The 15,022-nt window shown below is 61.3% G+C and overlaps 1 protein-coding gene across 6 annotated transcripts in view; it reads left to right on the forward strand.

Moving 5' to 3' along the window:
- FOXP4 (forkhead box P4) overlaps positions 1 to 14,900 on the forward strand; it is a 39,031-nt gene extending 24,131 nt beyond the window's left edge. For 4 of the 6 annotated variants that reach the window (XM_075722575.1, XM_075722576.1, XM_075722577.1 and 1 more), the window contains 12 exons: positions 1,590 to 1,737; positions 2,305 to 2,509; positions 2,795 to 2,899; positions 5,422 to 5,509; positions 7,559 to 7,642; positions 8,826 to 9,027; positions 9,133 to 9,209; positions 9,431 to 9,532; positions 13,917 to 14,038; positions 14,160 to 14,226; positions 14,352 to 14,518; positions 14,756 to 14,900. In XM_075722575.1, coding sequence (XP_075578690.1) covers positions 1,590 to 1,737; positions 2,305 to 2,509; positions 2,795 to 2,899; positions 5,422 to 5,509; positions 7,559 to 7,642; positions 8,826 to 9,027; positions 9,133 to 9,209; positions 9,431 to 9,532; positions 13,917 to 14,038; positions 14,160 to 14,226; positions 14,352 to 14,518; positions 14,756 to 14,900 — 1,512 coding nt within the window. Of the gene's footprint in view, positions 1 to 1,589; positions 1,738 to 2,304; positions 2,510 to 2,794; positions 2,900 to 5,421; positions 5,510 to 7,558; positions 7,670 to 8,825; positions 9,028 to 9,132; positions 9,210 to 9,430; positions 9,533 to 13,916; positions 14,039 to 14,159; positions 14,227 to 14,351; positions 14,519 to 14,755 lie in introns of all 6 variants that reach the window. The other 2 variants (XM_075722578.1, XM_075722580.1) reach the window with 1 other exon arrangement.
- The last annotated feature ends 122 nt before the right edge of the window (positions 14,901 to 15,022 follow it).

Here is a 15,022-nt window from a genome sequence, read left to right on the forward strand (position 1 = left end):
AACCAGATTTAAACTTTCTCTGTGCCCCAGGCAGGAATCGCAGTCGTGCCTTATGTTGCAGACTGCAAGGATTTTGCAGGGCAGCGTCTGGAGCCCATCCTCGCCCTCCATTTCACAAAGCCAAGGCTGAGCATCAGCAGCATCTGCAGGGAACCGCCTGTATCCCACAGAGCCCAGGGTGCTGCTTCGGGTACAGCGGCATGTGTTGATTCCAAACTAAGCCGTGAACTGGGTTTCTCATGGAGAGGCTGTCTGCTGTTCCCTGCTGAGCAGAGCGAGATGCAGCCTCGGGGATCATCAAGAGAGCGAGGTGGGGCTGTGCCAGGTCCCTGGGATCCCCGGTGCACCGGGGGCCTAAATCCCCGCGATGCTCAGACCCATCCAGAAGATAAAAAAAAGGACATTTCCCGTTGCAAAGCTCTTACGCTCATCGATAAGAACATGGATGTGAAAATACTTCTTTTTGGGCCAAGCAGTGGGGCTGCAAAGTGCCCCCCACTCGAGATCAGGGAGAAGCGTCTTCGCACGGGCTTGGCCGGTGTGCTGCGCCGAGGCGGGGGCTTGCTCTGCCGAGAGGGGCCCCGGCACTTTTCTTGCTCAGGATAACAGAGCTGCCATGGAGGAGCCGGGCTGCTGCTGGGGCTGGTCGGCGCGGCACAGCCGGCTCGTGCTGCCTGCCAGCCCGGCTCCTCGCAACCTGCAAACAACGTCTGCGCAAACAGAGGGGTTCAAGGGGTTACGGAGATGCCTGCCCCGCTAATGAGGCCGGGCAGGCCCGGGGCAGCTCCCCTCTCGTGGCTGGCTCGGATTAGCAGCTGCCTGTCCCCATCCCTAATTGAATTCTCTGCCCTTCAGTTAATTCTCATGGATTTCTTGGTGCCTCCCTGGGGACCATCCTGCCTAACTAGTTTAGGGCTGGCTACGCCGGTCAGAGCGTGGCCAGCTCCTGGGGACGGGTGGGAGGGTTGCCTACCTGGGGGATGCTCATGGTCGGGGTGGGGGCACCGGTGCTGGAGCCCGGGGGCTGGGAGCGCTGGGCACCTGCTTCCCTGCGGACGGTTCTTTTCTCCCTGCCACCAAGAAGGGGCTTGTGGTCATTTTTGGGACATAGGGACCGTTTTCCTGCTTAAAGGATGGTGTTATGCATCTGGGCAGTCTTAGGATGCCACTTGGGTGCTGGGAGCCCCTCCGGTGATGCTCGGCACCTGCGGGAGCTCGCCCTGCGGCTGAGCTTCCCTGCGTGGGACCCCGCGGCTTGGGTTTGCAGGTTCGCCCGTCTTGCAGGCGGAGCTGGGGCTCTGCTCTGAACAAGCCCCCAGCTCTGCTCCCTCTCTTTTCAGTGCTTTATTTTTCCCTTCCCCTTTCCTTTTCTTCCCCTCCTCTTCCGATAGATCAAAGCCTCCGTCGGGCTCAGCCGCAGGCTGAGCGGGGCCCAGCGGCCCAGCAGCAGGGTGGAGGCAGGCACGGCCGCGGTACCGCCGCCGCGGGCATCCCTCGCTGCCACCGCCGGGCCCCTGCCTCCCCTCCGAGGCTTCTGCTGCAAGGCTGGAAATAACGCGCTTTGATTTCTCCCTTTTGTCTCCCGGCAGCCGTTAGGGAACAAACAGCTGGCCTTCCAGCAGCAGCTCCTGCAGATGCAGCAGCTCCAGCAGCAGCACCTGTTAAACCTGCAGCGCCAGGGGCTGGTGAGCCTCCCGCCAGGGCAGGGCACCGTGCCCCTGCAGACCCTGCCCCAAGGTAAGGACCCCTGCCCGGGGTTTGGGGGGGAGCACGCTGGAAGGCCCCTTCGGTCGCAGCTTCTCCGTGCGGCAAGGGAGCGCTGGGAATGGGGCTGGGGAGCGGGCCGGTGGCATTGCTTTTCCTGATGCGCCCGTCTAAAGTTTGGGGCCTGACTGCATGAACAGCCGGGCTAGCCTGGGAGAGTTTGAGCTGCGTTGTGAGCAGGATTGGGCCCCCAGCTTCCTCTTGCAGGGGGGTACCGGGGTGCGGGGAGCCGGGGTCTTCTCCCCTCCGGGCACAGCTCTGCGGGGCTCCGTGGGTGCTGCGGGCGGCTTGCTTTGGGCTTCCTGATGGGGCTGTGCAGCCTGTCCTCCCCGGCTGCCGGCACGGAGAGCTGTGCCCGGCTTCGGGTGATGATTTCCCAGTGCACTGTCCGTGCTGGGCTGCCTGAGCTTCGGGGAGCCAAGCTGTGCCAGCCAGGCTGGAACGGAGCCCATGGGGTCCCGAGCCAGCGTGGTGCATGGGTGCCAGTGGGTGCTGCTCCTTCTCCCCGCTGACAGCAGGCGCTTTCTCCCTGCGCTGTAGCTGTGTGCCCCTCAGACCTCCAGCAGCTCTGGAAGGAGGTCACGGCCGCCCAGCCCGTCGAGGACAGCATTAAGCAAGAAGGTCTCGACCTCACCACCAACACCTCCAACTCTACCTCGTTTTCGGCCGCCAAGGTCTCGCCTCCCATTTCCCATCACCCTCTGCCCAATGGACAGAGCACCATGCACACGCCAAGAAGGGACAGGTAGAGCTGGGTCGGGCCCTGGCACTTCGTGTTTTTACCCCCGGGGAGGTGGAAGGCACCGGGATCTGTCGCCTGTGGGGCTAGCAGCAGGGTTGGAAGGGCTAGGGGTTTTTTGCCCACCGCATAAAGAAGTCCTATCGCTGTTCTGCTGTGCCTGTGTGCCCATGGAGGGCAAGGAGCCGTCGCTGTGGGGTCTCCCATGGGTCCCCGAGGGCTGGCCCCGTGCACGGGAACGCCGAAGCATCGCGGCTGCCCCATCTGACAGTCCCTTTCCGTCTGCTGCAGCTCTTCCCATGAAGAGACCCCCAGCTCCCACCCGCTCTACGGCCACGGAGAGTGCAAGTGGCCCGGCTGCGAAACCCTCTGTGAGGACTTGGGACAGTTTGTCAAGTAAGTGCTCCCCTTTTTGGGGAAGGTTTTCCTGGAGGAGGGGAGAGCCTGCACACTCGGACTGGGACAGCATGGGGCTGGTGGAGGGGGCTACCCTGGAAATGGGTCTGGACACCCCAAAGTCTGTCTGCCCAGAGCTGGGGGGGCCCATGCAAAAGGAGAGAACAGCAGAGATTGCTGCTAGAGGAGAAGAGACCCGATGCAGCGGGCAGGAGCAGGCAGCAGGCGAGGGGAGCTTGCAGCTCCCCTCCTGGGGGGCGAGAGGAGGGGAGGAAGCAGATGGCGGCGGCACCCGCTGACACCGCTTGTGGGCTCCGGCGCTGACTGATTAACTCCGCTGTTGAAGAGCCCTCTGCTAGCGTCAGGGTCAAACAAATTGTTTTCACGCTTCGTCAGAGGTTTACTTAATTAGTTCATTTGCAATTAGATCTCTTTGTAGCCAGGATTTTTAGCAAAGACATCAGAAGGAATTGACGGGCTTGCTTGCTCCTTCCCCCCCCGCCTCTCCGGCTGTCTGCTCGGCGCGGCGGCCGAGATGCACCGACGCGCGCTTCGCTCTCCGTCGGCGAGATTTTGGGTTTTTACAAACTGACTCCGTCTGCTGCGGTGCACTCGGGGCTGGCTCTGGTGGGAGCATCCCTCGGACCGCACTGGCCTCCTTGTTCCTGGGGAAGGAGCTGGGCAGAGGCCTTGCATGGGAGGATGAGGAGGTGCGAAGGCAGCCTGGGGAGGCTGAGGGAGTGTTGCCTGGTTGAGCGAGTGAATGAGTCAGGCTCCTGTGTCCTCCTTCCTCTGCCTCTGACTCACGGGGTGAACCTAGATAAGGCATCTCCTGCCTCTCCAGGCATGTTCACATGGCACAGGGCAGATGAGCAAGCTCCGGTTTGGAAGCTGGAGCTGGGGTGGGCAGGGGATAGCCGGGGCTGGGTCGTGGTGCCAGGAGAGCCTTGCCATGCCGGCCAGGGCTGTAGGATCCGTGCGTCCCGCCTGCCTGGCCCCCCTAAGCACACCTAGTGCTTGCAGGAGCGAGCTTCCCGAGGGGCAGCTTCCCCGACAGCACTAGTGAAGTATTTCTGTCCCCTCTCTGCCAACGTGAGCACGTGTCGGGGTGTGGGACAGACAGACGGAAAACTTCCAGCTCCCAAAGGCTGAGTCCAGCTGCAGCGTGGACCTTGCTTTGAGTCCAGGCACCGGCTTCCAGCCTGCTCTGAGCATCACCTCCATGGAGTAGCTCGGAGAGCCTCAGCGTTGGGGTAGAAAGGGGCAGCGCATCCTTTGAGCACTGGTTTATAAAAGCCTGTGAGGGTCGGTAGGAGACGTCTCCGTTCCCACTCAGCGCAGCCCGGGCTCTCGATAGATTTTTCCCTGGAGAAACGGCCGTGCCCTCGGTCTGCCGTGCGGGGAGAGGAGCAGGCAGCTCGGTCCAGCTGCAGCCCTGCGGAGCGGGGCTGAGACACTGGTGGGGTTTGCTCACATACAGGCTTGGCAGCGGGTCCCAGTTACCTAACTTGTTTTTGCAAGTTGGGGCTGGAAGTCTCTCGCAAACAGCTGGGTGAGACTCCTGCCGTCTTCCGCATCCGGACCGAGGGTAGATACTCCTGAGGCACCTTCCCCAGGGGTGTCTCAGCAGAAATATCTCAGTCTTGGTCCTGGCGAGCATTGGCCCATGGCTGTGGGGCACCTATGTGTTTCCCAGCATCGGATGCCACCTCGCGGGGTGTTTCCGGGGCGGCCCCGGTACAGTTTGCCCTGCTGCCCAGCATCCCCCCTCCGACCTGTCCCACTCCTGAGGACCCCCCTGGTTTGCACCCAACCCAGCAAGGACATGGCCCAGCCATGCAATGTCTTCAGGGCTGGGTGCGTCCCCAGGCTGCCACTTTGCTGGGTCCGGGGGCGAGGACCCCCACAAGGCAATGCCGGGATGTCCCTGGCTCTGCAGCGAGTGGTGTCCCCGTCACCGCCTGCTTGCCTCCGCCGGGAGCCCTTCCCAGGAGGAGGGAGGGTGGCAAGGACCAAAGGTCCTTGTGTTTTTAAACAAACATAAGGCATGAAAGCGGTAGGATGAGGAGCACCCTGGAAATGCGTTTGGGAGTTTCCTTAGCGGGTGTAAGTAAACCTCCATAATGCCGCCTTTGTCCTGGAAACCTGCTCCTCAGGTCCTCCTGGGCGCTTTCTGCCAGCAGCCTTCTCAAGGACTTTCCATCAACCAGCAGCTGCTCCTAAAATGCTGCGGGGCTGCCAGGGGCAGGGCTGTGTTGTCTACGGCCGCCCTCCAGCTGGGTTCAGGCAGGAGGCACAGCACAGTTTGCTCGGCCGCCTTCGTGCCTCAGTTTCCCTTCTGCTCGTCACGCTTTGGGCAGCAGTGCCGGAGCATCCCCAGCACGGGCAGCGCCTCACAGGCATCCCTGGGCGTTGCTGCGGTACAGGCGGTTGCAGGTCGGGGCCGATCCCAGGTGTGGCCCCGTCAGAGGGGCTGCGTTTTGGGCACGTCTGGGCATAAACTCCCGTGTTCTTCTCCCCAGACACCTCAACACAGAACATGCACTTGATGACCGAAGCACGGCCCAGTGTCGAGTCCAGATGCAAGTGGTACAGCAGCTGGAAATACAGGTGGGTACCTCCCCAGCCTCGAAGGGTGCGCATTTAAAAAGCCGTCTCCTTTCCAACTCTGCGTGCCGTGTCTTGGCTGCTCTCTGCAGGAGGGAAGTAGCGAGGTTGGGGACTACTAGCAAGACAACTAGCCACCCCGGCGCGCAGGGGCTCATTTTAAGCATCCTTCCCAAATAGGGGTGCTGCCCCTGGCCAGGCAACGGTCCTGATGCAGATAAAGACCTGGAGGACCCTCCAGCTGGTTCCCCCTCCATTCCAGCATCCCTGCGTGATTATGATGGGGCTGGAGGAAGGGACAGGCTGTCCCTCCTGCCCAAGGCGTCCCTGTGGGTACAAGGAGATGCCACAGGAAGGGACATGCTGCCTGGGGGGTGCGTGCCCACCGGCGGGACATGAGCTGTGCCCCCGTGCTCATGGCCAGCCGTGCCGCCGCAGCGAGAGCCACGGGGCTGCTGGGCTCTTTGGAAATCAGGCCGCTTATTTTGGTGGCTGAGCGTGGTCTTTCGAGCCCAGCTTCGGGGTGCTATTTTTGGAAAGCCAGTTCTTTAAATAGTGCCTTTCCCAGCATCTCCGACTCCCTGACGTGCCATGCGTAATTCAGTTAATAGAGAAGGGAGGGGAAAAAATGGGAGGAAACGGACGTGTTTCATCTTGGGACTTGAAAGTCATCGAGGGGGAAGGTGGGATGGGGCAGGGGTCTCTGTCAGAGACCCCGACGGCATGATGGTGCCTGGGTGCCCAACCAGGGGCTGGCAGGAGCTCGAAGCGGTTTGTGCCCGTCGCAGTGCACGGTGATGGGTATCGTCGCGGGGGACGCCGGCCCCGGGTGGCAGCGGGCCGTGACGTGCAGCAGCCTTGCAGGCTCCTGCCCGCAGTTACAATAACAGGGGCTGCGGAGTCGGGGGGGACGCAGCAAAACCTTCCCTGGGCGGGGAGGCTGCGAAGCCGCCTGGGCAAAGCTGTGCGATCGCATCCTGCTCCCCAGCCCTCGCTAAAGCGAGAGGTTGAAAGCAATTACTGGGGCTTAAAGAGGGGAGGGAGAGGAAGGGGGAAAAAAAAAGGAGGGGGGGGAAGCTGATGGGCAAGCAGAAAGCTGCATGTGCAGAGAGGAGAACCTGCCACCAGAGCTACCAATTATAAAGTTTTCAGTGCAGAGCTCCCGCTGTGCCGGCGGAGAGTGTCTGCATCACGAGGGGAGACCTGTCAGCTCTAATGAGCACCGCGACAGCGCGCAAGCATCCAAGCTGCTCCAAACTTGCAGCAAACTCCACTCTGGCTCCTGCCTTTAACTCCTTCCTCGCCTGGCTCCGGCGCCTGCCCAGGGAGGGGGCTTGGCTGGGGGGAGATGGCAGCACATGGGGACACGGCCGAGCCCTGAGCTTGAGGGATCGCAGCAGAAAGGGAAGGTGACGGGTGTCAGATCCCATCGCCTCTGCCGGGCTCAAAATCTCTCCTGGTGCCACAGTGAATGTTTCATCCTTCTCCGCACTCCGGGGAGTAAACAGGCGGGAGTGCGCAATTAAAGCGATGTTGTGCGTCCGGGTGGATGGACGGACGGACGGACGGAGGGATGGGTAGATGGACAGGGGGCTGCTGGTGAGCGGGAGGCAGCAGAGGCTGGAGGAGGGCAAGGGGGATGGGGATGGCTGGCACCGGGGCGCGGGGACCAGAGCACCCGGGAAGCAGAGCGAGGGCTGCGGCGGGTGGCCGGGACGGGGCCATGCTGGTGGATGGCAGCCTGAAGGCGTGAGGAATGACTCCGTTCCACCATAGCTTTTTCATCTGGCTGCACACGCGGAGCTGGAGCAGCGGCGGCCCCCGTGCCCCTGCAGCGGGTGCCGTAAACCCCCGCAGAGCCGCGGTCCGGCCGGGGCTCTCGGGAGGGCTCGGCGTCAGGCAGGAGGTGGCTCCGTGGGGACGGTGGAGGGTGCTGCCTGCCCGGAGCCAGGGCTGGGGGCTCGGCGGGCAGCTCCTTCAGGCTGTGGGCACCTCCACGGGTGACTGCCGGCACTGCCTGACCGTCTCCCTTCTGCTTCTTGCCTCCCGCAGCTGGCAAAGGAGAGCGAGCGTCTCCAAGCAATGATGGCCCATCTTCACATGAGACCTTCAGAGCCAAAGCCTTTCAGCCAGCCTGTAAGCGCGCATCCCCCTCCTGCCCTCGTACTTTCCTGCAGCCACCTGCTTTCCTCCCCTTTCCCCATGCCGCTGGCTGCCGTCCCCTCCCTGCCCTGCGCATGGTCACCGCGGCCCCGCGTGGCCCGGCTGGACGGGCTCCCCGCGACGGGCATGCCCTGGCTCTGCTCTGGCGCATGTAGCCTGGTCCCTTGTGCCAGTGCAAGGCGTGAGGCAGGAGTGAAATGCAGCCTGGGTCAGCGTGTTGTGCTGCTCCACCAGCTCAGACATGCAGTGGTTGCATCCCGGCCCGCGGTTGCATCCTCTCCTGTAGTTGCATTCTGGAAAAGAGGAGGCTGAGGGGAGACCTTACGGCTCTCTACAGCTCCCTGAAAGGAGGGTGCAGTGAGGTGGGGATTGGTCTCTTCTCCCAAGTAACAAGCGATAGGACGAGAGGAAATGGCCTCAAGCTACGTCAGGGGAGGTCTAGATTGGATATTTGGAAAAATTTCTTCACGGAAAGAGAGGTCAAGCATTGGAGCAGGCTGCCCAGAGAGGTGGTGGAGTCACCATCCCTGGAGGGGTTCAAAAAACGGGCAGATGTGGCACTTTGGGACACGGTTTAGTGGGCATGGTGGTGTTGGGTTGATGGTTGGACTGATGGTCTTAGAGATCCTTTCCAACCTTAGTGATTCGTAGTTTTTACTTTCATTAAAAAATAATCCAGCCACCAAGCAAGGAAACGAAATTACTACTCTACCCTTAATTGGTTTAGTGTGGACTTGGTAGTGTTAGGTTAATGGTTGGACTGGATGATCTGAAAGGTCTTTTCCAACCTAAGCGATTCTGTGATTCTATGATCCTGTGATCCTAAAGGTCTTTTCCAACCTAAGCGATTCTGTGATTCTATGATCCTGTGATCCTAAAGGTCTTTTCCAACCTAAACGATTCTATGATTCTATGATCCTGTGATCCTAAAGGTCTTTTCCAACCTAAACGATTCTATGATTCTATCCCATCCCGTGGTTGCATGCCATCCCTGCCGAGCTCAGCAAGTCTCCCCCCACAAGCCCTTCGCTGCCCGCGCAGTGGCATGAGCCGGCTCAGGCCTTGCCGAGCTGCCAGTGTCCGGGGGCTCCCCCAGCCCCTGCCTTCCCCACGCCGGTACCCAACCGCCCGCCCTCCCTCCCGCCTGTCCGTGCAGCTGAACCTGGTCTCCAGTGCCACCCTCTCCAAGAGCACTTCCGACACGTTCCCCGACGGCTTACCTCATCCCCCCACCTCCGCCACGGCGCCCATCACCCCACTGCGGCAGGGCCCCTCCGTCATCAGCTCTTCCACTTTACACAACGTGGGGCCCATCCGCAGGAGAAACTCAGAGAAGTTCTGCACCCCAATATCTTCAGGTGAGCTCCGGGATGGGGCTCAGCGCCCTCCATCGCGAGGTCCCTGGGTCCCAAAGCGGGTCCCTTCACCCTCTGCTCCCCCCCCATTTCTTGTCCCCCCTCCAGAACTTGCACAGAATCACGAGTTTTACAAAAACGCGGACGTCCGGCCGCCCTTCACGTACGCCTCGCTCATCCGGCAGGTGAGTGGCTCCCCGCGCCGCGGGGTTCGAGCTCTGCACCCCGAGACCTGCCCACAGGGCGCCTGGGGCAAATCCGCGCTCTCCCCCACTTTCTCACTCCCGGGGGAGCCCTCGTGCCCGCTGAACCCCCATTTCTGCCCCTCGTGCCTCGCCAGGGGACAGGCGTCGGACCCCATCGGGGTGTTGTGAGTGACGTCCTTGTCCCTTCTCTGGTTTCCCAGGCCATCCTGGAGACCCCCGACAGGCAGCTAACGTTGAACGAAATCTATAACTGGTTCACGCGGATGTTTGCCTACTTCCGGAGGAACACGGCCACCTGGAAGGTGAGAGCAGCCCTGCTCGGCGCCGCGGGGCTCGCCCCATCCCACCCGGGGCTCGCCCCATCCCACCCGGGTCTCGCTCCATCCCACCCGGGACTCACCCCATCCCACCCAGGGCTGCCTGCTGCCAGAGATGCTCCAGCTTATATGGGCGCCTGTGGTAAAGGACCGGTTCATTGCACAGCTCTGAGGTGGTGCTGGCAGTGATTTTGTGGATAAATCCCGCATTTTTTTCCCCCCCAAATGCATCCCTGGTCTCTGGGGACACATCATCTGTGCAGTAGGATACAGCAAAGGGCCGCGCTGCAGAAACCCGGCGCTTTCTGCGGAGCTGGGGCTGGATTGGAGCCGGGAGCAGGGCAGAGAAAAGAGCGAGACACTCGAGATAGCGAATACGGTTAATGATAACTCGGGGGCGAGGGGCACGCTGCGAGCGGGAGACGCCACAGCCGGGCTGCGAGAGACAGCGGCCGGGTCTCGGCAGCGGCCAGGGCTGCGGGTGCTGCTCTGTGGGGACGGAGGGAGGGCGGCGGCGGCTGGGGGACCGTCGGCAAGCGGGAGCACCCGTGGCTCCGCTGCGAGACCCCGAGCGGGTGCCTGTGCCCGTCGGCTCTCCCCACCCGGCACACGGGGCTGTACAGGCAGGTGTTGGGGAAAGTTTTTGGCACCAAGGAACCATTTGTCACTGGGCTGGGCCGATGCGTGTGAATTTTGGGGCAGTGTCTTGGGGCAGCACCCAGGCGCTGGGGCTGCTCCTGCCTCGGTTAGTTAGAAATCGCCAAATCTTGAGAGATGCGAGAAAACGCAGCTCAGAGGAAAGGAGTGGTTGTAAGAAGGAGCAGTTATTGCCCCAGCCGGAAAGGATTTATTTGTTGTTTCCTGCTGCATGTATTTACTAAGACACATTGTCGTGCTCAGGGTAACAAGCAGCAAAGTGGCAGAGGGAGACTAACACTTAAAAAAAAAAATTAGAATAAGGGAGGTGCAAGTGCGGTGGTGCATTTTGAAAGGGTTAAGGGAGGAATCAGTTATTCTGGAGCCCGGGGCCCCCGTGCGTTGCTGCTGCAGATCGGAGCTGACCGCAGCAGGGGTTTGCTTCTCTGCGGCAAACTTTGGGTGAATAACGGGTGTTTTGGCACCAGTGCTACAGGTGGCCCCCGGCTTTGGCACGGAGCAGCCCGAGCATCCCCGCGTGCTGAGTGGGGAGGAGGGTGGCTGGAAGGAGCAGGGCAGGAGCAGTCAGAGGCGCCTGGGCTATTTTTGGTGCTGGCCGTGGCCCTGCGTCAGTCTGGAGTCCCCCTCACGGCACGCGTGCAGCACTGCAAGCCGGCGCCGCGCGGTGCGGGGAGCATCACTGGAGCGTCGCTGGAGCATCGCTGGCCGCCGCTGCCCCGGCCAGGCCCGTGGGGACACCCCCGGGATTGGGGGGAGGGTGGGAAGGGATGGCGAGCGCTGGGGCAGAGAGCGCGGTGCAGCCGCCGCTGCTCCCGGGACGGAGTCTCGCTGTGGGGCAGAGCAGGGTCCATCCGTGGCAGCACTTCCCCGCTCAGTGCCTCAGTTTCCCCATCTGTGGAATGAGATAATGGCAAGTGAAAATGCTTTTTTCCTTGCCTTTCGCTAGCTAAAGGAGTGAATATTTGGGGGTTTTTTTTGTTTGGGTTTGTTTTTTTTTTTTCAGCTCCCCCACACCCCATGTTACCCAAGGGCAGATGTCTCCAAGAGGGGCATCCCCCAGCCCTTCTGGTTCCTTTTTTGCTGCTTTTTATTTTTTCCTGTTCCACCACCAAAAGGGATGGCAGAGAATTAAAAAGAGCCTGGGGCGGGGGGGGGGAAGATTCCCTTCCCAACTTTCTGTGTCCAAGGCCAGGCTTCTTTTGAAGGAGGGCGATACACAGGAAAAAATAATGTATTTTCGCCCCTCAGAAAACCACCGTTTCTGCTACAGCTTCTCCCTCGTCTCCTGCCTCAGCTGCCCCCCGGGATGGGGCAGGGGTGCCGGGGGCCAAGGTGGGTGCCCCGTCCCCACGGTGGGGCAGAGCGGTGGTGCGGCATGGGGGCCCACGGGGAGACCCCCGGCACGGCACAGGGAGCGGAGCCAGAGGCGTAAAGCAAACATCATTAGAAAAGACAAAGATGAGAAGCAAACAGAGCAGCCAAGCCTGGCACTGAACAAATACTCTGTCGAAATACAAAAGCCACGTTAGGATGAGGCAGGGACCCCCCCCCCAGCACCGGGTGGGAGGATTCCAGTGTTGGGGGTCTCACCTGGCACCTCCTCTGTGTCCTGGGGCCGGGCATGGGGCATCCCAGGCTCCGGTGATGCTGAATCGCATCCTGCCCAGCGCCAGGATTTATTTTATCTCCACTTTTGCCTTTGCAAACATGTACCCACCGGTGCCTGGAAGCAGGGGGGGTGTCGCAGCGGGGAGAGGGGGGACGTGGGCGCTGCCACGCCGCGGCTGCGTCGCCACGTGCAGGAAGCGTTTCGGCTTTGCCACGCTTCTCGCCTTTAATCGGGGCTTTGTTTGGATGAGGAGTCCCCTGTGCGCACAGGAAGGCGGAAGGGGAGCGCGAGGCAGGATGCGGCCCCGGCGAGGGGAGGAAGTCCTGTGTTTGCTTGCCAGGGGACAGGGGTTCAAGGGCAGTGGCTGACGGAGCGAGGGCCTGGGGCTCGTCCCGGTCCCTCCCTGGCCCGGGAGCGCAGCGGTGTCTGGGGTGCTCCTTGGATTTCCAGCTCCCCAGGATGTCTGTGTGTGCGGTGCTGGGTGCGGTCGGCCCTCCTCTCCGGGGATGCCAGCACCGGCTCTGAGGACGAGGGATGCCTCGGCCCCCGGGGCAGGGCACATCCCAGATGGAGCACATCCCTTTGGGAGGGAGCGGCGATGGCAGTGGGCTGGGACCCGGCTCTGCGCCGCACCCAGCGTCACCCAAGGAGCAGGGCTGGCTGCCGACCAGCGGGTTCCCGGTGTGACCCAGGGGTTCCCAGCCCCCTCTAAAAATCACATCAAACAGCACCGACTGTGCCCAAATCTCATTCCCCAGGAACTGGCTCAAGGGAGCCGCTTGCAAAGTTTCCCCTTCGGGCTGGCACGGCCGAACAGCGAGAGGAGCAGGAGCCTGCCCGTCCCTGCTGCCTGGCCCTGTGCGATGCGGCTCTCGCCGGGGCTGTCGTGGCAGCACCGGGCACGGTGGCACGGCCGGGGACGCTGGGGCGGGCGGCGGGCGCAGGGCAGCGGCCGGAGGATGGGTGGGTGGGTGGGTGGATGGATGGATGGATGGATGGGTGGGTGGGTGGGTGGATGGATGGGTGGGTGGAAGACGAGGGAAGGAGCCCAGCTTTGTTTGGTTTTGTCCTTAAATTAAAAAGAAAAAGGGGGGGACAGTGCGATTTGATGAGTTTCCGGGAACTCTTTAACACTTTCCAGTGCAGGGGGGTTCAGTCCTTGTGTCTCCTTTTGCCTTGTTGTGTTGGCCAGCTCCTTTGTTTATACAGCCCCCGTTCGACCTTTTAAATTGCTGTTAATGTTTTAGCGTAACGAATTAGTCTCTCATCACGAATCAGGACTCGAAATAAAAAAAAAAAAAATATAAAAAAAACCCTCCGAGGCCAACTTCCTGAAATTGGGGTCATTCTCATTTGCAAGGCAGAGAATCTGAGAACCTTAATGCAAGGAAATTTATTCAAAGGCAGAGCCCCGGCGTGATTAGGCCCTTTGTAATTATAGCTCGGAGAGATTCCACTCCAGCCTCCTGCCTCCCTCATGGATTAGCAAGTGAGTCGGAAAAATACACAGGATTTAATTAGAGGCAAATTAAAATTGGTAATGAAATAGGGGCAGTAGCAAATGGCAGGGAGTTGGAAGGGGAAAAGGGAGCCGGTATCTCTCGGGGCTGCGCTGTCTGCCTACGTGTGTGTCTCTTTATTTTACATTTAGAAGAAGAAAGGGAGGGAAAGGACCAAAAAGGGAGGGTGGGGGGAAAGAAAAAGAAAGAAAAAGATTAGCCGGCTTTGCCGAGCATCACCGAGCGAGCTGCAGCGGAGAGGGTGGCTCTGCGCCCGGGTCCTCGCTGGTGCGACTTGTCCCTTGTCCCACGCTGTCCCCATCTTCGTCGGCGTCTGGCCGAGGCCCGTGAAACGGGGTCGCGTCCCACGTGCAGTTTGGGGGCTCAACGCCTACGCCCTCTCGGTGCCGATGGGGTGAGCGAGCGTTTGCGGCGTCCCTGGGTGGTTTGCAGAGCGTTTGGCTGTAGCCAAGCCAAGCGTGGCTGGGGCAGCCATGGGGACCCACAGGGGCTGGGCGAGGAGGAGGATGGGGAGGAAGAGGAGGGGTCCGGGCAGCGGGGCGAGGGCCACGCTGCTGAGCTCTCCTGCCCGCTCTGCCCGCAGAACGCCGTCCGCCACAACCTGAGCCTGCACAAGTGCTTCGTGCGCGTGGAGAACGTCAAGGGAGCCGTCTGGACTGTCGACGAGCACGAGTACCAAAAGCGAAGGCCACCAAAGATGACAGGGTGGGTCCTCCTCTCCCGTGGGACACAGCCCGGAAGCTGTGCTCGTGCCCACCTCCGCTGCCAAACCCCCCGGGCCGGGAGCGCTCAGCCGTGCATCGTTCTGCTTTCTCTCTTTCTGCAGGAGTCCAACTTTAGTCAAAAACATGATTTCAGGACTCGGTTACGGAGCACTTAATGCAAGTTACCAGGTAAGGACCCAGTCCCGTCCCTGGCAGGGACGCAGGGGCACTAAACCTTCGCCGCTCCGCAGTCCTGTTTTCTATCGCGGTCTCGCATCCTCCATGCCTTGAGCCGCTGCTGCTTTCTGCTGCAGGCTGCGCTGGCGGAGAGCAGCTTCCCGCTGCTGAACAGCCCCACCATGATTAACACCAGCTCCGCCAGCGGCATGCTGCACGTGGGCCACGACGACGTGAGCAGCACCGTGGAGCAGGTCAACAGCAACGGCAGCAACAGCCCGCGCCTGTCCCCGCAGCAGTACAGGTCAGCCTGGGGACGAGGGAGGGTGCCGGTGGGTGTTACAGGGCTGCTGGAGGCTTTGGAGCTAAGGGATGGTGGCAGATTGGGCACCGGGTGCTGCTCGTTGCCTCCTGGGGCTCCCACCCCCTGGGCGAGGGGCAGCGCAGGGATGGAGGGGGTTTGGGCTGCCCCACGGGACCAAGAGCTTCACGGGGTTGTGTCCAGCGGCTCCCCTGAGGCTGAAGGCTTCCATCCCCGCAGCCATCCAGTGCACGTGAAGGAGGAGCCTGCGGAGGCAGAGGACGACAGCAGACCCGTCTCGCTGATGGCCACCACCAACCAGAATGTGACAATTCCCGACGACAGGGACCTGGAGGAGGAGCTGCCGGTGGAAGACTTGTCCTAAGGACCCCTTCCTCCTCCCCACTGAGGGGCAAACCCTTCCCACCCTCCTGGCCAGAGACCAAGCGACAGCTCCCACCTCCCCAAGGTGACCTTCGGCGTTAACCTGTTTTTTAAAGGCACTTC

This window comes from Pelecanus crispus, chromosome 17 (genome assembly GCF_030463565.1).
Source record: "Pelecanus crispus isolate bPelCri1 chromosome 17, bPelCri1.pri, whole genome shotgun sequence".
NCBI lineage: Eukaryota > Metazoa > Chordata > Aves > Pelecaniformes > Pelecanidae > Pelecanus > Pelecanus crispus.